This window comes from Hyperoodon ampullatus (assembly GCF_949752795.1).
Source record: "Hyperoodon ampullatus genome assembly, chromosome: X".
In the NCBI taxonomy this organism is placed as follows: domain Eukaryota; kingdom Metazoa; phylum Chordata; class Mammalia; order Artiodactyla; family Ziphiidae; genus Hyperoodon; species Hyperoodon ampullatus.
Window position 1 is genome coordinate 120,085,216 of NC_136913.1, and position 21,587 is coordinate 120,106,802.

The following is a 21,587-nucleotide window of genomic DNA, read 5'->3' on the forward strand; positions in this document are numbered from 1 at the left end:
CTCCGCAACGGGAGAGGCCACAACAGTGAGAGGCCTGCGTACCGTAAAAAAAAAAAAGTGTCACTATATTTGCTAATCCAACTATTTTATAAAGCCCCAAACTTTATTATGAGTATAAACTGATCCTTCTTTCCAAGTTCCCAACAGCCTTTGATTTTTCCATTAAAATATAATTGTTTTAAAGAAAATTGTACCATGTATTGAAAATGATAGGAGGTAACTGATAAAGGTCTTCTCAACTGGGAAGCAATAGTGGCTGCTTAATATTCCTACTGAAGAAAAGAATAAGATAGGAAGGAATTCATCTGCAGCATGAAACTTAAGCCATAAATGACTAAACTGCAGATTTCTTGACGCATAAAGAAGGCTCGTTTAGCGCTGAAGTTGTAGTTTCTCTCTTTGAAGAGCTTTCCTCGTTTACCTCTTCTTTACCCCCGGGCACAGATTATGTTGGTTCCATACTCTGAGCAAAGGAACATGAGTCAAAGTGACCTGTGAGCAAATCGGACAGTGCAAACATTTCAACAACAAACCACAGAAATGATCTGTCTTTTTGGAACACTGATTCCACTAGTGCTCTCAAGTTTTTTTTAATAAATTTGTTTATTTATTTTTAATTTTGGCTGTGTTGGGTGTTCATTGCTGCGTGCAGGCTTTCTCATGCAGTTGTAGCGAGTGGGAGCTGCTCTTTGATGCGGTGCTCAGGCTTCTTATTGCGGTGGCTTCTCTTGTTGTGGAGCACGGGCTCTAGGCGTGCGGGCTTCAGTAGTTGTGGCACATGGGCTCGGTAGTTGTGGCTCAAGGTCTCTAGAGCGCAGGCTCAGTAGTTGCAGTGCACGGGCTTAGTTGCTCTGCGGCATGTGGGATCTTCCCGGACCAGGGCTCGAACCCGTGTTCCCCCCTGCATTGGCAGGCAGATTCTTAACCACTGTGCCACCAGGGGAGTCCCTTTTGCTCTCTTGAATGTTGCTCTGGGGAAGGGGTCATCCCCAAGTCTTCACACGGGGGAAACAAACAACTGTCTCTTCTGACTGATCTCTTCTCTATACTCACTCATCCAGGCTTTAAATACCACCTCCGATGACTCCCAAATTGATATCCCCATCTCAGATCCCTTCCTTGAAGACCAGATTCCTATATCCATTTGCCAACCCAAGATCTCTGCGTGGACATCGAATAGGCACCTCAAAGTTAGCAAGTCCCAAACCAAACTTCTTTTTTTTTTCTTTGCAGGGGACCCGCCCAGCTCGGCTCACGGGATCTCGGTTCCCTGACCAGCAACTGAACCCCAGCCACAGCAGTGAAAGCACCGACTCCTAACCACTGGACCACCAGGGAACTCCTCCCCCCAAACCAAACTTCTGAGCCTCATGATTTCCCCACACCCAGCTCTCCCTGCCAGCATCTCCATCTCCATCCGTGACAATTCCTGCCATCCTTGACACCCCTCTTCTCTCATAGCCCACATCGAAACCATTAGCAAAGCGTTTTGGCTCTACCTTCAAAAATATACCCAGACTCTCACCACTGCTCACCACCTCCAGTATCAACTCTCTGGTTTAAGCCACCATCATCGATTGTCATAGTCTCCTAATTGGTCTCCCCGCTTTCACCTTTCTCCTGCCTTTACCTCATTCTCCACATAGCATCCAGAGCAAGGTAAATCACTCCTCTGCTCAAAATCAGATCAACTCGGTGCTGTGCTCTGTGTCCACCTAGAGGGATGGGATAGGGAGGGTGGGAGGGAGACGCAAGAGGGAGGAGATATGGGGACATATGTATACGTATAGCTGATTCACTTTGTTATACAGCAGAAAGTAACACACCATTGTAAAGCAATTATACTCCAATAAAGATGTTTAAAAAAAAACACCTTCCTGTGGCTCCTCATGTGACTCAGGGTAAAAGCCAAAGTCCTTACCAAGCCCTATACGACCCAGACCTGTTACCTCTCTGGCTTCCTCACACACACACACACTGCTTCAGCCACACTGGTTTTCCTCCCATTCCTTGAACTTGTCAATACTTTGTCATCTCAAAGCCTTTACATCGATTGTCCCCTCTGCCCAGAACACTCCCTCAGACCCCCCTCTTGGTGACATCCTACAATCCCTTAGGTCTTTGCTCAGTGTCACCTTCCCAGTCCTGAAAGGAACAAGAAGCCAGTCAGATCCTTACATTTGTCATGCATATGCATATACAACGAGGGGAGGGCTTGGGTGAAAAATAAATGAAAGGAAGGGCTGTGACATTGGCCTCTTGCGGGGTTCTGGATAAGACCTTGGCAGGATCAGATAAGAGGCATCTCTCTTAGGCAGCTGACCTCTGCTTCTGCACTGGGGCAGGTGGGGAGCAGGTTTTTTATTGAGCCTTCAGAGGGTGCTTGCTTGAGAAGATGCTGTAGAGGGACATTTGCTTTCAATCCTTGGGGGCAACTCCTAAAGACTGAAGTGCCTCCTAGGGCCAAGCACTTGCAGGCATGCCTGAAAAATGCAATGGATAAAATGCATCTCAATTTTCTGATGGATTTTGAACACACTTGCTTATTTGTTTGTTTTACAAGAGAGTAAACTATTACAATTTCACATACTGTAATAGCTTAATTTAAGAGAGAACATGTTTCACTAATAACACTTTTCACAGCATCAAGGGAATTCCCTAGCTGTGCAGTGGTTAGGACTCTGCGCTTTCACTGCTGAGGGCCAGGGTTCAGTCTCTGGTTGGGGAACTAAGATCCCACAAGCCGTGCAGCCAAAAAACAAAACAAAACAAAAACAGCATCAACTCTCCAGGACACAACTAAGTACTAGGAAAAAAATTTGTTAAGCTTTTAGGAACAGAAACAGACACACAGATACAGAGAACAAACTAGTAGTTACCAGAGGGGAGTGGGAAGGAGGGAGGAGCAAGATAGGGGAAGGGGATTAAGAGGTACAAACTACTAGGTGTGAAATAAGATACAAGGATGTAATGTACAGCACAGGGAACACAGCCAATATTTTGTAATAACTTTGTATGGAGGATAATTTATAAAAAATGGAATCACTATGTTGTATACCTGAAACTAACATTATATTGTAAGTCAACTATACTTCAATTAAAAAAAAACCTTTAATGCAACCGGAAGAGATATCACAGACTCCATGTGTTAAAGGTCATATACATTAGTAGAAGCAGGCTCCCCAAATACTCATAGTCTATTTACTCGTATTCTGCAAAGAACTGTAACAAGTTTGGTTATCTCATTTCCTAGTTCATAACAACACATCAGAAGGGGCAACGAAGGAGGGAGCTTAGAGGATTAGGCAGGAACTGCTGGCTGGTAGAAAGAGTTAAAATAACAGCAGCAAGAAATGGCAACTAACAGAGAGGGGATATATGGAACGATTAGAAAACCAGGCATTACCAATTAAGAGGCAGAACATCTGTGCCCAATTTAATGCAGGGACAAACAGACCGCCACACTTAAGGAGCCCTTGAGGCAACACTATATACAGCAAATTAAAATAACTAATGCTATTATAAGGATAATGTTGAATCATCAAGAAAAGATACAATTATTTCCAGGCTCAGGAGTCAGGAAGGTAAATAATCTTTTTGAAAAGGTTTCCATCCAAAATGGTTAGAGCCTGGGGCGAGGGAAAAGCGGTAACAAGTGCTGAACCTCAGTTACCCAGAAAATCAGTTATGCGGAACAACTCAGAAATTAGCGTTGCCCAGTAAGTGACCCATCATCATTGGAAAACATTTTTATACTATGTTCCAATGTATATTGAATAATTAACTTTTGCTGTGATTTACACAGCTAAACTCTGATAAAATCAAATTTGCAGTGAACAGGTTTTCACAACTACTTCTCTGAGTTATCTGAGGTTACCTTAGATCAGTATAGTTCGAGTCCTTTTGTCCTGCAAGGAATGCAAAACATTTCTTTCTTTTTTTTTTTTCTTTTTTCACCCATCATCAGGTGAGGAAAATTTGAGGGGGGAAGAAAACATCTCTATTTAAAGGTAAGTTCAGAAGGTAATTTTATAATAAATGTGGGCTCCATCTAGGCTAGACTGAGTTATCAATGCATAGAAGTAATTAAGGAAAGTACTTCTGTGCCAGGAGTTGTTTAATGAGCACCACGGATGACTGTAAGAAATAATATTCACTTCTTCCCAGCTGTAGTAAGCTCTCAACTCTGAACCCCAAATTTCCTCTCCATCCTCCATTCCCTATCTTAATGATATCTCTCCCCACCCCTTCACCCTAACTACAAACCTGGAATTAACCTAGTCTCCTTCCCTGTCCCTCAAACATCGCAAGGAGTCACCAAGTCAAATCAATTCTACCATCTCAACTCCTCCAGCTTCTCCCCTTCTCCCCATTCCCAGAACTGACTCAGTCCATGCCTTCGTCCACTCTTGCCCAGCATGCTACAACTGCTCTCTAACTGGCCCCCCTACTTCCGGTCTTCCGGCTCTCTGCTGCGCACTCCACACACTGTGTCCTCCCCACAACTGCCAGAGTGGTATCTGCAAAAGCAACAAGCCCTGCTATGCACTGGCACTGCCAGCCACTGTGCACACCATGCCCTGTACCACCCCAGTAAGGGCATCATTCACAGTTTTGCAGTGCACAACCTGTACAACCATATGCAGCAGCCTTGCTCTATTCCCCTATTTGCAACACTCCAATGGCTCCCCATTGCCCTCCAAATAAAGCCCTTTAATATGCCTGATCCAGCCTCTGCCTACTTCTCCAAATTAATCTCTCTCCTGTATTTTCCACACTTTCCACTCCAATCATTAAAAAAAAAAGAAAGAAACGACTCCCCAAACCTACTATGCTGTCACCTTTCTGCTTGTTTCAGCACATCTTATTTCCTTTGCCTAGATAACCTCTCCCTACCTTTCCCCACCACACTCCATCCCCATCCCCAGTCCACCTGGACATTTGTATGCATCCTTGAAGATTCAAATCATGCATAACCCTCTCCCCAACTCTTCCCTTAACTCCCTAAGTAGAGTCAACCACCCTATTTCTGGCTGCCCTGCAGCAGATCCTGCACAAACAGGTGTAATTAGCTTATTGCACCGTGGCATGTCCTGGTAGTGAGCAGTCTCTAAGTGGTCATTACTGAAAAGATCTCTCAGAAAGTTCTGTACCACAGTAAAAAACCTTGTAAACATATTCTTAAATAGAGGAATTTTTTTTTTAAATAGATGAAATCCTTTTCACACGTAAAACTCTCATCCTAGGGTGCGTGTCCTAACAGCATAGCTACAGACCACTTCCGGGACATTCTGTTGGTCCATCTGGCGGTAGATGTTACTGCTAAAAATGCTGAAAGGCAGAACAGCACCACACGCTCTTGTAAAAACACAGCACAGCAACCGGTGTCATTTAGGTGCTGTGACACATCATAATGCCGAGGCAACTGCCACCATGCAGGAGCCTTCAAAGGTATGAAAGATGAAACACCGCACAACTATAGAAGTAGAGAAATCACTGGAGGTAGAAATGTCAACTGACAGTTCATAGCATAGCTAATTGAACTTTGGTGAGAAAGCATACATTTCTCCTATGGAGATTTTTTTCACTCTTAGGAAGATGGAGGAGGCAAACACAAGACACAAAGCACTTTCCACACTCCCCTGAGCTGCCCAGCTGCCAGTGAGGGTCTGTTGTAGCATCCCAACCCATTCCAGACGCTGAATACCTGAAGGAGTGTGTGCCCCACCACCGCACTCCCCTTAATGGTTGATTACACATGGAAACCAATAGTGCCCACCCCAAATACCAAACAGGGAGGACCTGAAAACGCTCAGGCCGAAGCCTTGACTTACTGCGGTCTAACGACAGGGGTTGCCGTGGCCTCCTTTGGATTCGAGGCTAGCCCCGAATAAGGAAGGAAAGTATTTGGAACGTGTGTGAGGGCTACCTGATTTTCAGAAAATTGTCCCCAAGTCTATTTTTGGGGTGCCAAAACTCCCACTGCAAGGCTGAGCACCTGCTAAAGCAAAACCACCACGGGAGCAGAGGAAGACACGTCCATGAATTGCAGTACCTTGAGAACTTGTCTGAAAAGCCCTGGCGGAACTTAAGGTACCAGAGCTGCACCCTGTTCTCGGGTTGCTCCCGAGCCCCAGTCCGCATGGACCCGTAGGAACCTAGCTCCTCAGAGCCCAGAGCCTGCTGCACCTTCCCCGCTGCACCAACCCCAAAGCTTGGCACCTCCGGCGAGGTAGACGCGTGTGCATCACTGTGTGCATCACGGCTGGCAAGTGACCACGTCCACCGTCCCTCGCTCACTGCTCACATCCCTCACCCAAATCGCGGCAGTGGCAGTAAAGGATGCGTGGGTTTGTTGGCTCTTTTATGTCTGTCCTATAGTGAGGACCCCAGGAGACAGGAAACTCATGGACCCAGCTGGAAAGATGCACTAGCCCGAGTGTAAGAAAGCCCGAGTTGCCGGCGGCGGCACGGTTTCTCTACAACTCCCCCTCCAAGTGCGGCGCCGAGGGTCTCCGAATCACAGCGCCTTTTTGGATTTGGTTTCCCCAAACGTATTATTCAACCCCCGCCGCCACTTTTGCAGCATTCAGGCGATATTACAAGTGAAGTGCATCCCCGGGAGGGGGGGCTTCTGGTCGGCGGGATGCGGAGTTGGAAGATACCGTCTGGCCCCGTCTCTCCAGCGACACACGGGAGCGGGTGAGGAGCGGAGAGGGGACCTGAACTAGCCACGGCGGAGACGTCCTCACACCACCTCCCGGACTTTCTCACGGTCCCCCTGCAGCGCGGCCCGGGGCCGGAGGAACAACGGCTGCCCGGCCAAGGGCGCTGGCAGCGGGGGAGGGCAAGCGTGTGCGGGCGAAGGGAAGACAAAGTGTGCTCGGCAGCCGGGCGGCCGGGGATGGAGCGCAGGCGAAGAGGGGCGCGCGAGCGCGGCGGGAGACGGAGGCCGCCGGGCGGCGTGCGCGAGGAGGGAACTTACCTGAGAAGAAGACCGCTTGCAGCAGGCAGAGGTAGCTCTTGCCGTACTTATCGGAAATCCGTATGCGCTGCAGGGCCATGTCCATGTCCACCTGCAGAGAGATGGCCTGGGTGGCCGGCACGGACGCGCAGCCGTCCGGGTCCCAGGGCAGGCCCGGCGTCCTGCCGCCCGGCGCGGGGGTCTGCGGTGCCGGGGTCCGGGGCTCGTGCCCGGAGGCCGAGCCCAGGTGGGGCCGGGAGCCCGCCGCCGCCTCCGCCATCCTCACGCGGGAGCCCGGCCCGGCCCGCCGCCGCCGAACTCCACTCCGCCTCCGGCCCCGCGCGTCCGGGCACGGCCGGGGAGTTCTGCCGCCCGCCCGCTCGGCCCCGCCGTGCCGCCACCGCGGCCCGCCCTCCCGAGCGCGCTCGTGGGGACGGGAGCTCCGGAGGCCGAGAGCGCGGCGCGCCCAGAGTCCGGGAACTTGCTCGAAGTTTGGGGCTCCGGTGGAGCGCTTCTGGCCGCCGCCGCCGCGAGGGCCACTCCTCCAGGGAGCGCACACACGCCCCCCCTTAGCTCCCGGGAGGATGGGAGGCGGGGATGTGGAGGAGGGACTCCGGTAGCCTAAAGAGAGAACCCCTGCAGAGACGCCCATTGTCAGGGGAGGGAAGGCCGGCCGAGGCGAGCACACGTGGTGGGAGGAGACGGCCGGGCCTCGCACTCCCATGGCAACTCTTGCAACTGTTGGCGATTCCTTAGCATCCGGCTAGCACTGGCCGAGGCAAAGATTCGCCACGCGCCGGAGTTGCTCCGTGAGGACGCTTGCAGGTGGCCCTGCCGGGACTGCTGTCCTTGCTGACGCCGAGAGGACACTAGCCCTGGAGAGTCTGAAAGGGTGTGTGCTGAAGCCAGAATATGCCCTCCCCACCCCCAGCACAAACAGACACACACACATTCCTACCCCTTGGGGATGCTAAGTCCTGTGCCCTCCAGATCCCTGATTCTCGAACGCTGGGGTCTCAGGAAGCGCCCTGTATAGACACCTGGGCTGTCATCCCTCAGGGGCTTTGGAACCTTGACCTGTCCTCGAGCGGGAGGGCTCAAGAACACAGAGAGCACAAGAAAACGGAAAGGCAAGAGGAGGTGACCCCTTAAAGAAGCCAAGTGGGAAAGGAAGGAGCCGGAGCTCTTTCCTTACCCCAAAGCCCCCAGGGATGGGGCCGATGAAAGATGAGACTCCGTAGTGCCTGGAAGGAAAGGAGCGCTGCCCAGGAAGCCGCGGCTGCTGGAGGAGAGGCCAGGGGATGTCAGCATAGAAAAACGCAAGTCTGAAACTGAGTCAGTGCCGTCGGAATTCGCCACGATTTTGCTCCAATGCTAGAAATCTTTATGGGAATTGCAAGTGCCATTTCTCTCTTTAATCCTTATCCTTTTCAAAATTTTCTGGCAAGAGAGTGATCTGATGTTACATAGGCCAATCTTTCCAAGTCCATCTTTTAAACACTCTATGGGGAATCACTGATTTATACCTCCAGAGAATGGGTGCAGGCAAGTACAAAAGGCAAGAGTGAGTAGGGGAGGAAAACAACACACACACACACACACACACCTCTTCCTCTAACCAGTTTAAACTCTGTCTGAATGAGTCAGTGCACAGGCAGAATGTTTTCCAGCCCCTCTCTTAAATATGTGCAGAGGGAAGAGGAGCAATGACTTATAGTTGTCCCCTCTATTGTGGACAAGATGACATTAACAATTCCACTGATGCTACAGTTGTTGTTCTTTTACAACAACTTTAAAGTTAAAAATAAATAGCAGTCTATTTAAATAACATTTATTATTTTATTTAATAAAAATAGCAGTCTATAAAAGTACTAGGTGACTATATAGGAGGATATTTTTTATAATCTGGGGTGGAGAAGGCTTTACTTAGCATAACAAAAAAATATGTGATTGATCCACATATGGAAAGATGCCCTGCTATACTGTCAAGTGAAAAAAGTAAGATGCAAAACAATATTTATAGTTTGATCCCACTTTTTAAACACTATACATATGTATATGCATAGACAATGGTTGGGAAGGATACAAATTGCTAACAGTGGTGATCTCTCAAGAGTGAAACTGGGAGTCACTTGGTTATGGGGGAGCTCTCACTTTTTGCTTTATAAGTAATTATGTTAATTTTTCACAGTGGGCAATTGCTTTTTAGTAACACATTTTCTAAATAAAGAAGAAAACAAATAGAAAAATAAATTTACGTTCAGAAAGGTATTAGAAAATTAACAATGAAAAAGAATTTTCTAAATATAAAAGCAGTAGATGCTCTGATTTCAATGTATACTGCAAAGCTACATTAATCAAAACAGTATGGTACTGGTACAAAAACAGACACATAGATCAATGGAAAAAAACAGAGAGCCCAGAAATGAATCCCCACCTATATGGGCAATTAATCGATGACAAAGGAGGCAACAATATATAACAGGCAAAAGAGAACCTCTTCAATAAATGGTGTTGGGAAAACTGGACAGATACATGCAAAAGAATCAAACTGGATTACTTTCTCACACCGTATACAAAAATAACCTCAAAATGGATTAAGGACTTAAATGTAAGGCCTGACATCCTAAAAGAAAACATAGGCAGTATACCCTTTGATACTGGTCTTAGCAATATTTTTTTTTTTGATATATCTCCTCAGGCAATGGAAACAAAAGCAAAAATAAACAAATGGGACCTAACCAAACTAACAGGCTCTTGCACAGCGAAGGAAGCTATCAACAAAACAAAAAGGTTGCCTACTGAATGGGAGAAGATATTTGCATATGATATATCTGGTAAGGGGTTAATATCCAAAGTATACAAAGAACTCATACAACTCAACACCAAAAAACAAACAACCCAAACAAGCAAACAAACAAACAACCCAATTAAAAAGGGAGCAGAGGAACTGAATAGATATTTTCCCAAAGAAGACATACAGTTGGCCAACAGACACATGAAAAGCTGCTCAACTTCTCTAATCATCAGGGAAATGCAAATCAAAACCACAATGAGATATCACCTCACACCTGTCAGAATGGCTATCATCAAAAAGACAAGAAATCACAAATGTTGGAAAGGATGTAGAGAAAAGGGAACCCTTGTACACTGCTGGTGGGAATGTAAATTGGTACAGCCACTATGGCCAAAGTATGGAGGTTCCTCAAAATATTAAAAATAGAAGTGTTATATGATCCAGCAAAACCACTTTTGGGTATTTTTCCAAAGAAAACAAAGACACAATTCAAAAAGATACGTGTGCTCCTATGTTCATTGCAGCATTATTTACAGTAGCCAAGATGTGGAAGCAACCTAAGTGTACATCAACAGATGAATGGATAAAGAAGATGAGGTATATATACACACAATGGAATATTACTCAGCCATAAATCAAAAATGAAGTCTTGCCACTCATGACAACCTCGATGGACCTAGAGGGTATTATGCTAAGTGAAATAAGTCAGACAAAGGAAAGACAAATACCATATGATTTCACTTATATGTGTAATCTAAAAATAAATAAATAAACATAATAAAAGAGAAACAGAGTCACAGATACAGAGAACAAACAGGTGGTTGCCAGAGGGAAAAGGGATGGGGGATGAATGAAATAGGTGTGGGAGATTTAGAGTAACAAACTTGCAGTTACAAAATAAATATCACAGGGATGAAATGTATAGTATGGGGAATATAGTCAATAATAATGTAATATCTTTGTATGATGACAGATGGTAACTAGACTTATAATGGTGATCATTTTGTAATGTATAGAAATATTGAATCACTATGCTATGTACCAGGAAATAACATAGTGTTATAGGTCAATTATACTTAAAAACAAACAAACAAACTCATAGAAAAAGAGATCAGATTTGTGGTGACCAGAGGCAGGGGTTGGGGGGAGGGAGAATTGGATGAAGGGATGAAGGTCGTCAAAAGGTACTTCCAGTACTTCCAGTTGTAAGATAAATAAGTACTAAGGATGTAATGTACAACATGATAAATAAAATTAGCACTGCTGTATGTTATATATGAAAGTTGTTAAGACAGTAAATCCTAAGAGTTCTCATCTTAAGTGAAATCTTTTTTTTTTTTAAGAAGATGTTGGGGGTAGGAGTTTATTAATTTATTTATTTATTTTTGCTGTGTTGGGTCTTCATTTCTGTGCGAGGGCTTCCCCTAGTTGTGGCAAGCGGGGACCACTCTTTATCGCGGTGCGCGGGCCTCTCACTCTTGCAGCCTCTCTTGTTGTGGAGCACAAGCTCCAGACGCGCAGGCTCAGTAGTTGTGGCTCACGGGCCTAGTTGCTCTGCGGCATGTGGGATCTTCCCAGACCAGGGCTCGAACCCGTGTCCCCTGCATTGGCAGGCAGATTCTCAACCACTGCGCCACCAGGGAAGCCCCTTAAGTGAAATCTTGAGTTCCCTTCTTAAGTGAAAGAAGCCAGTCACAAAGACCACATGTTTTACAATCCCATTTATATGAAATGTCAAGAATAGGCAAATATATAGAGACAGAAAGTAGAATAATGATTGTCAGAGAATGGGGAGGATGGAGGGAGTATGGGTAAAAACTAAGGGGATTAAAGTTCCTTTTTAGGGTAATGAAATATTTTAAAATTCATTCTGCTGATGGATGCTCAAGTCTGTGAATATACTAAAAACCACTGAATTATTTTTAATTGAGGTATAGTTGATTTACAATATTATATTAGTTTTAGGTGTACAACATAGTGATATAAAATTTTTATAGATTTTGTGCCATTTAAAGTTATTATAAAATATTGGCTATATTCCCTGTGCTGTACAATATATCCTTGTAGCTTATTTATTTTATACATAGTAGTTTGTACCTCTTAATCCCCTTTCCCTAACATGCCCCTCCCTCCTTACCTTCCCCCACTCATAACAATAGTTTGTCCTTATATCTGTGAATTTTATTATATTCATTTGTTTGTTTTATTTTTTAGATTTCACATACAGTATTTGTCTTTCTCTGTCTGACTTATTTCACTAAGCAAAATAACTCCAGGTCCATCCATGTTGGTGCAAGTGCAAAATTTCCTTCTTTTTTATGGCTGAGAAGTATTCCATTTTATATATATACCACATCTTTATCCATTCATCTGTTGATGGACACTTAGGCTGCTTCCATATCTTGTATAAGCCTTTGAATTGTATAGTTTAAATGGGCAAATGGTAGGTATTTTAATTTTATCTCAATAAAGCTTTTAAAAGTAATATCCTTAACATGTAAAGAGTATTTATAAATTAATAAGAAAATGCAATGGAAATGGTCAAAAGATAGGAAGAGATAACTCTAAAAAAATTTTAAACCTAATATATACATATGCATGTATATGTATATATAAATATTTTCCTTCAATTTTTTTTTTTTTTTTGCAGTACGGGGGCCTCTCACTGTTGTGGCCTCTCCCGCCGCGGAGCACAGGCTCTGGATGCGCAGGCTCAGCGGCCATGGCTCACGGGCCCAGCCGCTCTGCAGCATGCGGGATCTTCCCAGACCGGGGCACGAACCCGTGTCCCCTGCATCAGCAGGCGGACTCTCAACCACTGCACCACCAGGGAAGCCCCTTTCCTTCAATATTTATAAAAATAAATCAAAAGAATCTCAAAATATCATTTTTCACTTATAAAACTGGCAAAGACTTTTAAAATACTCAATATCAGTTAATCTGGTCAGCCAAGCAGTTTCATGCACTGCTGGAGTGTAAGTTGGTACAGTCTTTCTGGAAAGCAGTTTGTCAGTCAATACTGAGAACCTAAAAATGCACATATCCTTTGACTCAGCAAATCTCCTAGGAGTTTCCCCTACAGAAATAGAGATTTTGGCAAAGATTTATGTACAAGGATGTTTTCTACAGCATTATTTATTATAGTCCCAAATTGTAAGCAACCTACATTTCAAATAATAGCAGGATTAATAAATTATGATACATTCCAAAATAGATTATTAAGCATTTATCAAAAATGACATTCCCTTGTGATGGAACTGTTGTGTATCTTGATTGTATCAATGTCAATATCCTGGTTCTGATATTATGCAATACTTTTACAAGATGTTGTCATTGGGGAAAACTGGGTGAAGAGTATATGAGATCCCTCTGTATCATTTCTTACAACTGCTTATAGATCTATAATCATCTTCAAATAAAAAGGCTAATTTTTTCAAAGTGACATTCTTGAAGAATTTTTAAGACCATGAGAAAACGTTCATGATCTTATGGTGATTGGGTTATCTGTATGCAAGATGAATATGCAGTATAATCTCAACTACATGCCATCTATAAGAATTGAAAAAATGTTGGAAGAAACAGAGTGGATAGATGATAGATAGGTAGAGAGATAGACAGATAGATAGATGATAGATAGATAGATGATAGATAGATAGATAGATAGATAGATAGATAGATGATAGATAGATAGATAGATAGATAGAGATAAATGATAGGAAGATAGACAGCCAGCCAGGCAAACTGATAAGAGAGAGAAGACTGGGCTTACATGAGCTCCTTCTATGTCATCCATAGGGTGGTGGATTCCACAGCCATTAGAAATGATTACCTCCTCTGTGAAGCTTGGCCACAGTCCCTGAGCCAGACCCCTTCTCTCATGTTCCTTTGTCCTATCCCCCTCATACTGATTCTCATCATATGTTGTAATTGCTTGCAGCTCTGTCATCTAGATAGGTTCTGAGGTCTTCGAGGACAGGGAAATGTCTTATTAAGCACTGTCTTCCAGGGCCTGGAATATAGTCGGCACTTGAAATATGGGTTAATTGAAGGGGGGGAATAAAGTAATAATGGATGAACAGTAGTCTTTTAATTTTACTGTGGACCCTTATTTGAAAGAACAGTAATCTCAGGGTTTCTTAGGGCTGAAGAAGAAAATACAACAAACTACTATATATAAAATAGATAAGCAACAAAAATATACTGTATAGCACTGAGAATTATGCCCATTATCTTGTAATAACCTATAATGGAGTATAATCTGCAAAAATACTGAATCACTATGCTGTACACTTGGAACTAACACAGTATTATAAATCAACTATAAAAAAACAATAAAAAAAGAAGAAATGCAGAGCTCTGACTCAGTCTTCCCCAATTTGAAGAGCACATTCAGATTCACCTACATGGAAATGCTCTATGTGCAATCTTTGGGGGCCTTGCCACAGGTCATACAATGTAACATCTTTGGAAATAAGGTCCTTGGTGTTTCATTAATGTCCTTGAATGAAGTCCAAGCCTTATAACAAATTCCTTTCTCTAGTAACAGTGATAAGGTTTCATCCCATTTTCCTGAATCCATAAATCTCATCTATCCTAGGTAGAACAGAGGGGATTTGAGTAACAGAAATATTATTTGATCATAGTAAATTAAGCATAGGTTTTTTGTTTTTGCTTTTGTTTTGTCTGTGTCGGGTCTCTTAGTTGTGGCATGCGGGATCTTCGTTGAGGCATTGGAGATCTTTTGTTGCGATGTGCAGGCTTCTCTCTAGTTGTGGCATGCGGGTTCCAGAGCACGTGGGCTCTGTAGTTTGTGGCACGCAGGCTCTCTAGTTGAAGCACACGAGCTCCATAGTTGTGGCGTGCGGGCTTAGTTGTCTGTGGCATGTGGGATCTTAGTTCCCTGACCAGGGATGGAACCAGCGTCCCCTGCATTGTAAGGCAGACTCTTTACCACTGGGCCACCAGAGAAGTCCCTAGGCATAGGTTTTGAGAAACCAGAATCTCTGAAATGTTGGAAGTGGAAGAGGACAATACAATTAAAAGGTATCTTTATTTGCTCCTTATTACCTTTGATTTTGAGAGGTTCTGCGGAATTCAGGAAGTCTATTGACGTGTGAGGATTACCAAATGAAAACTCATTTGTAGATTAGGAATAATAGCCACCACACAATTTGTATAGATTAGATATGATTATATTATATAAAGGACTGTATCAAGTTTCACAGTGTGCCAGGTTCTTTGCCATGTTTGTAGCGGGTATCTGCCATTTTTGCCTGCTTAGCACCTGTGTACTTCAGTATTCCTCTGCAGAATCATCCTTGCCCCCCACTTTAAATCCATGTGGCGCACGCAAAACTGCCAGTAACTGCACCCTCACCACCCCCATTCCAGGGTGGGAAGGTGACCCAGGCCTAGCAAATCAGTGTATTCTGTCCCTGCTTGGCCACTGTGATAGGATTAAACCAATGAGACACTATCCCAGGGCTTTCTGGAACCAGTGAAAGGGAGAGGAACTCTTTGTTGGGATTGTTAGTTATAAGGGTGAGGTAAGCCTGGGGCTGCAGAGAGAGCCTGCACTCACACGGATCAATACATTTTCTTTTGTGCTTGAACCTGTTTGCAGTTGGATTTCTATCATTTGCAACCAAAGAACCCCAATAAATGCATCATGATTAATGTAACATATAATCTCATTTAATTCTGGGTTAGCATCATGGAACATTCTGTATGTATGTATAAACGCAGAAAAGCATGATAAATACAGAAGCGTCCCTTTGACACCCAGAGCTCAAAGATATTAATAAACTAATTGATCTGAGCCCAGGCCCTGCCAGGCATTGACTTAAAGTTTATCCCTTCTCAGGAAATTCCACAGAAATCTTTTCATTTGCTATCATTTAAAAACATTTTCATTGGGACTTCCCTGGTGGTGCAGTGGTTAAGAATCCGCCTGCAAGGGCTTCCCTGGTGGCGCAGTGGTTGAGAGTCCACCTGCCGATGCAGGGGACACGGGTTCGTGCCCCGGTCCGGGAGGATCCCACATGCCGCTGAGCGGCTGGGCCCGTGAGCCATGGCCGCTGAGCCTGTGCGTCCGGAGCCTGTGCTCCACAATGGGAGAGGTCACAACAGTGAGAGGCCCGTGTACTGCAAAAAAAAAAAAAAAAAAAAAAGCTAATTGTTTATACACTGTAAGATTCAAGTCATTATTATAATCTATAAACGATAACAGTATACTATGAAAAAGGAATAATCAGAGTAGATAAAAGCTCTTAGAGTGGAAAATGACTGGCAAAATTTTGAAAATTCCGTAAAAGGGCCAATTTCAGACTACTAACTCGATGTCACTGAGTGCCAAGTTGGGAAGAGAGGTGCAGAGTCGGTTTTCACAGGTTGGTCTGAGCCGGTTCCTGGGCACCAGACGGGTGCAGGGGGGCTGATGCGTTAGCAGCTGTGATGTGCCACTCAGATCCTCCTTCAGGAGGGAAGGATTTATTCTCCCATCTGTTGAAAATGGTGCCAGCTAAATGTCTTCCACTGTCAGCACACTGCAGCAATTGCCCCAGCTGAAAAGAGCCACCTAAGCCAAGGTCACGGCCCCTGACCATGGCAACCCCCATCCAATGACTGAATAGCATGGGGTATCAAGATCCAGCTCTCTTGCTCCAAATAGGAACCACTCTGACAAATGATCCCATCTCCAAAACTTACTGGAGTGCTGGATGAGGCTTCTGTTCAGGATACTTTACCAGTTGACTTCTGCCCAATCCATCTTCCTTCTCTTCCCTACTCTTCCACAGGAGTTAATCTCAGTAACACATCTTAACGAGCCTCCTGTATCTATTTTCTTTCTGAAGTCATCAGATGACAGTAAAGAGGAGAAGTGGGGGTAGGAATTCCTCCTCCTCCTCACTATTTTTAGAGTGGAAAACTGGGTTTCTAGGAAAGTACAGTGTGGGATTGCCTGGAAGTGTTGAGTGAAAGAAAAGAGACATAGAGAATGAATTCAGGAGACCCAACATCCCACAGAAGCCCAAGAAGGAAAGAGGAGAGAAAATGCAGAGGGGCTATTTCAAAGAAATCATAAAAGAAATAGAAGAAAAATTTCCTAGAACCGAAAAACACAAGTATTTATATTAAAAGGGCCCATTGAATGCAAACCAAGATGATTTTTTAAAAAAGAAGTACACTGACACACACCCTTACGAATTTTTAAGGACACCAGGGATATGAAAAAGAACCTAAATATTTCCAGAGTGGAAAAACATAAATCCCTTACAAAGGAATAAAAGTCAAAATGGCATAGAACTTCTCAGTAGCAATACTGGACTCTAGAAACTACTGGAAAAATACATTCAAAATTATGAGGGAAGTGACTTCCCTGGTGGTCCAGTGGGTAAGAATCCACGCTCGCAATGCAGGGGGCCCAGGTTCGATCCCTGGTCGGGGAACTAGATCCTGTATGCATGCTGCAACTAAGAATCCGCATGCAGCAACTAAGACCTGACGCAGCCTAAATAAATAAATATTTAAACCAAAAATTTTTTTAATTATGAGGGAAAATATTTTTCAACTTAGAATTCTTTACTGAGCCAAAATCTCAGACAAATACGAAGATAGACTAAAGATATTTTTCAGACATGCAAAGAATAATATTTTAAAAGCTTGTTACCCATAAACCTTTCTTAGGAAGTTACTAGAGAATGTATTCCCCCCAAATGAAGAAGTAAATCAATAAAGAGGAAGACAAGGAATCTAGGAGATATTGATCCAATCCAGGAGCACAAACAAAAGAAATTCTAGAAAGAGAGATGTGCAGGGAGCCTGGAGAACAACCAGCTCAGGTGGGATAAGAACAGAGGGCTCTGAGAGGGCGCTGCTCCATCTCTTTCTACCTCTGTCTAACCAACTTCAGTAAGCCTTCATCAGGGCCTTTTTGATCCACCCAAAGAGGCTTTAAGAACTCTGTACCTCAAAGAAAGAATTCTCGTCTCCAATGCTTCACTCTTAGAAGGCTCCCAGGCTCCTTACACAAATAGATCCACTCCTTCTCCAGAAACTTCCTCCCTCCACAAATCAATACTATAGAGCAAGAATTAAAAGGTCGGGCTTCCCTGGTGGCGCAGTGGTTGAGAGTCCACCTGCTGATGCAGGGGACACGGGTTCGTGCCCCGGTCCGGGAGGATCCCACATGCTGTGGAGCGGCTGGGCCCGTGAGCCATGGCCACTGGGCCTGTTTGTCTGGAGCCTGTTCTCTGCAATGGGAGAGGCCACAACAGTGAGAGGCCTGCAAATCGCAAAACAAACAAACAAAAAAAAGAATTAAAAGGTCAAGTTTTGCCTCAATAGACACCACTGCAAAAAAAATGTGAGAAAGGTCGTCATATTCTTTTAGAAAACTCTTAAGACCTTCTGTTTTTCTTTACTCCCCAAGTCTATGCTTGCCAGCCACCTTCTGGGGACCAAAGTGGTTTCCAGGCATTTTGGTCCTGGGAAAACGTTGTGCTTAAAATGAACTAGACACAAATAGTGGAAAGGTCTTTTCCCCACTGAAAATGAATAATTTAGTGTTCAAATTTACAAGCCAATCTTGCATAAGTTCAGGTAGCATGAGGCACTTTCTCATGTCCTAATCACTATAGGGCTCAGAGACTGAGACCCTTGGATTCCATAGGGACTCCCCCCCCCCACGAAAATACAGCTATCCCGAGAAGGCCAATCGCAAAGAGCCAGCGGACAAGATCTGGTGCACTAGTAATCCCAGCTTTACTACTGGTGAAGTCCCAATCTAGAACTGGGAAATTCTTTTTTTTTTTTTTTACATCTTTATTGGAGTATAATTGCTTTACAATGGTGTGTTAGTTTCTGCTTTATAACAAAGTGAATCAGTTATACATATACATATGTTCCCATATATCTTCCCTCTTGCGTCTCCCTCCCTCCCACCCTCCCTATCCCACCCCTCTAGGTGGTCACAAAGCACCGAGCTGATCTCCCTGTTCTATGCGGCTGCTTCCCACTAGCTATCTATTTTACGTTTGGTAGTGTATATATGTCCATGCCACTCTGGGAAAACTGGACAGGTACATGTAAAAGTATGAGATTAGATCACTCCCTAACACCATCCACAAAAATAAGCTTAAAATGGATTAAAGACCTAAATGTAAGGCCAGAAACTATCAAACTCTTAGTGGAAAACATAGGCAGAACACTCTATGACATAAATCACAGCAAGATCCTTTTTGACCCACCTCCTAGAGAAATGGAAATAAAAGCAAAAACAAACAAATGGGACCTAATGAAACTTCAAAGCTTTTGCACAGTAAAGGAAACCATAAACAAGACCAAAAGACAACCCTCAGAATGGGAGAAAATATTTGCAAACGAAGCAACTGACAAAGGATTAATCTCCAAAATTTAAAATCAGCTCATGCAGCTCAATAAGAAAAAAACAAACCACCCAATCCAGAACTGGGAAATTCTTGCCTGCCTTTCCTTGAGGTCCCAAATTATTTTAGGAGACCCCTGAAGAGTAGACAAAGAACTGGCAGAGAACTCTGAAGCAGGTTATCTCAGTCTGCATGTATGAATACACCTTAACAAGAGCTGCAGTCACTCAAGAGCTGTGTCCTGCAATCACTGGCTCTAGAACTGTGGGATTCTGGAGAAAGGAGTGGGAATGACTGGCTACGGTGGATACTGTCTTAATAGGAATATTCCAGGATGGACCCACTCATGCCTAAAACCATTTCTTGTATTTGTCTAAGGCAAAGAAATCCTTATCACAAATGTTGGTCCTTAAGACATTCGCTGCTCATTCTCTGCTTCCTCAGCCAAAAGGAACCACAGGACATCACAGCCTGTCCCTCCGCCTAGATCTTAACTTCAGATTAAACATGAATAGTTGGAAAAATGTTTCAAAACCAACCTGCTGTCAGCAACTACAAATGTAGAATAGCCTTGAATTGGAGCAGTAGAACTCAGAAAACTATTTTATAAACTATACACTGTATCACAGTAAAGGAAGGGGACCTACAATTGTTTTATCTACAAGGACAATGCTGGGGAAATGGAGCTTCTACTAGAATTAGCCTGCCAGGTTCAAAGCCAAATATTTGTGTGTGTGTGTGTTGATTAGATTTTTTCTTTTTCTTTTTTTAAAATTGAAGTATAATTGATTTACAATGTGTTAGTTTCTGGTGTACAGCAAAGTGATTCAGTTTTATTTATGTATATATATATACACACATATATATTCTTTTCATATTCTTTTGCATTATAGTTTATTACAACATATGGAATATAGTTCCCTGTGTTATACAGTAAGTCTTTGCTGCTTACCTATATTATATATAGTAGTGTGTATCTGCCAATCCCAAATTCCTAATTTATCCCTCCCTGCCCTTCCCCTTTGTTAACCATAAGTTTGTTTTCTATGTCTGTGGATCTATTTCTGTTTTGTAAATAAGTTCATTTGTACTATTTTTTTAAGATTCCACATATAAGTGATATCATATTATATCTGTCTTTCTCTTTCTGACTTACTTCACTTAGTGTGATAATCTCTAGGTCCATCCATGTTGCTGCAGATGGCATTATTTCCTTCTTTTCTATGGCTGAGTAATATTCCATTGTGTATATGTACCACATATTCTTTATACCTTCATCTGTCAATTGGACATTTAGGTTGTTTCCATGTCTTGGCTATTGTAAAGTGCTGCTGTGAACACTGGGGTGCATGTATCTTTTCGAATTAGAGTTTTCATCTTTTCCAGATATATGCCCAGGAGTGCGATCACTGGATCATACAGCAACTCTATTTTTAGTTTTTAAGGAACATCCATACTGTTCTCCATAGTGGCTGCACCAATTTACATTCCTACCAACAATGCAGGAGGGTTCCCTTTCTCCACACCCTCTCCAGCATTTATGATTTGTGGATTTTTTGATGATGGCCATTCTGACGGGTGTGAGTTGATACCTCATTGTAGTTTTCATTTGCATTTCTCTAGTAATTAGCAATGTTGAGCATCTTTTCATGTGCCTATTGGCCATCTATATATCTTCTTTGGACAAATGTCTATTTAGGTCTTCTGCCCATTTTTTTTTGGCGGTACGCGGGCCTCTCACTGCCGCGGCCTCTCCCTCTGCGGAGCACAGGCTCCGGACGCGCAGGCCCAGCGCCCACGGCCCACGGGCCCAGCCACTCCACGGCACGTGGAATACTCCCGGACTGGGCCAGGAACCTGTGTCCCCTGCATCGGCAGGCGGACTCTCAACCACTGCACCACCAGGGAAGCCCTCTGCCCATTTTTTGATTGGGTTGGTGGTTTGTTTGTTGTGGAGCTGTATGAATTGTCTGTCTAATTTGGAAATTAAGCCCTTGTCAGTTGCATCATTTGCAAATATTTTCTCCCAGTCCTTATGTTGTCTTTCCGTTTTGTTTATGGTTTCCTTTGCTGTGCAAAAGCTTGTAAGTTTGATTAGGTCCCATTTGTTTATTTTTGCTTTTATTTCCATTGCCTTGGGAGACTGACCTAAGAAAACATTGGTACAATTTACGTCAGAGAATGTTTTGCCTATGTTCTCTTCTAGGATTTTTATGGTGTCATGTCTTATATTTAAGCCATTTTGAGTTTATTTTTGTGTAGGGTGTGAAGGTGTGTTCTACCTTAATTGATTTACATGCGGCTGTCCAGCGTTCCCAACACCACTTGCTGAAGAGACTGTCTTTTCTCCATTGTATATTCTTGCCTCCTTTGTCGAAGATTAATTGACCATAGGTGTGTGAGTTTATTTCTGGGCCCTCTATTCTGTTCCATTGATCAT

At 43.6% G+C, this 21,587-nt stretch overlaps 1 protein-coding gene across 1 annotated transcript in view; it reads right to left on the reverse strand.

The window, feature by feature from the left end:
- MCF2 (MCF.2 cell line derived transforming sequence) overlaps positions 1-7,100 on the reverse strand; it is a gene marked incomplete at both ends in the record, with an annotated part of 107,215 nt that extends 100,115 nt beyond the window's left edge. The window contains one exon of the mRNA XM_079726936.1: positions 6,986-7,100. Within this exon, the coding sequence (XP_079583062.1) occupies positions 6,986-7,070 (85 nt within the window). The remainder of the gene's footprint in view (positions 1-6,985) is intronic.
- Between the last annotated feature and the right edge of the window lie 14,487 nt (positions 7,101-21,587).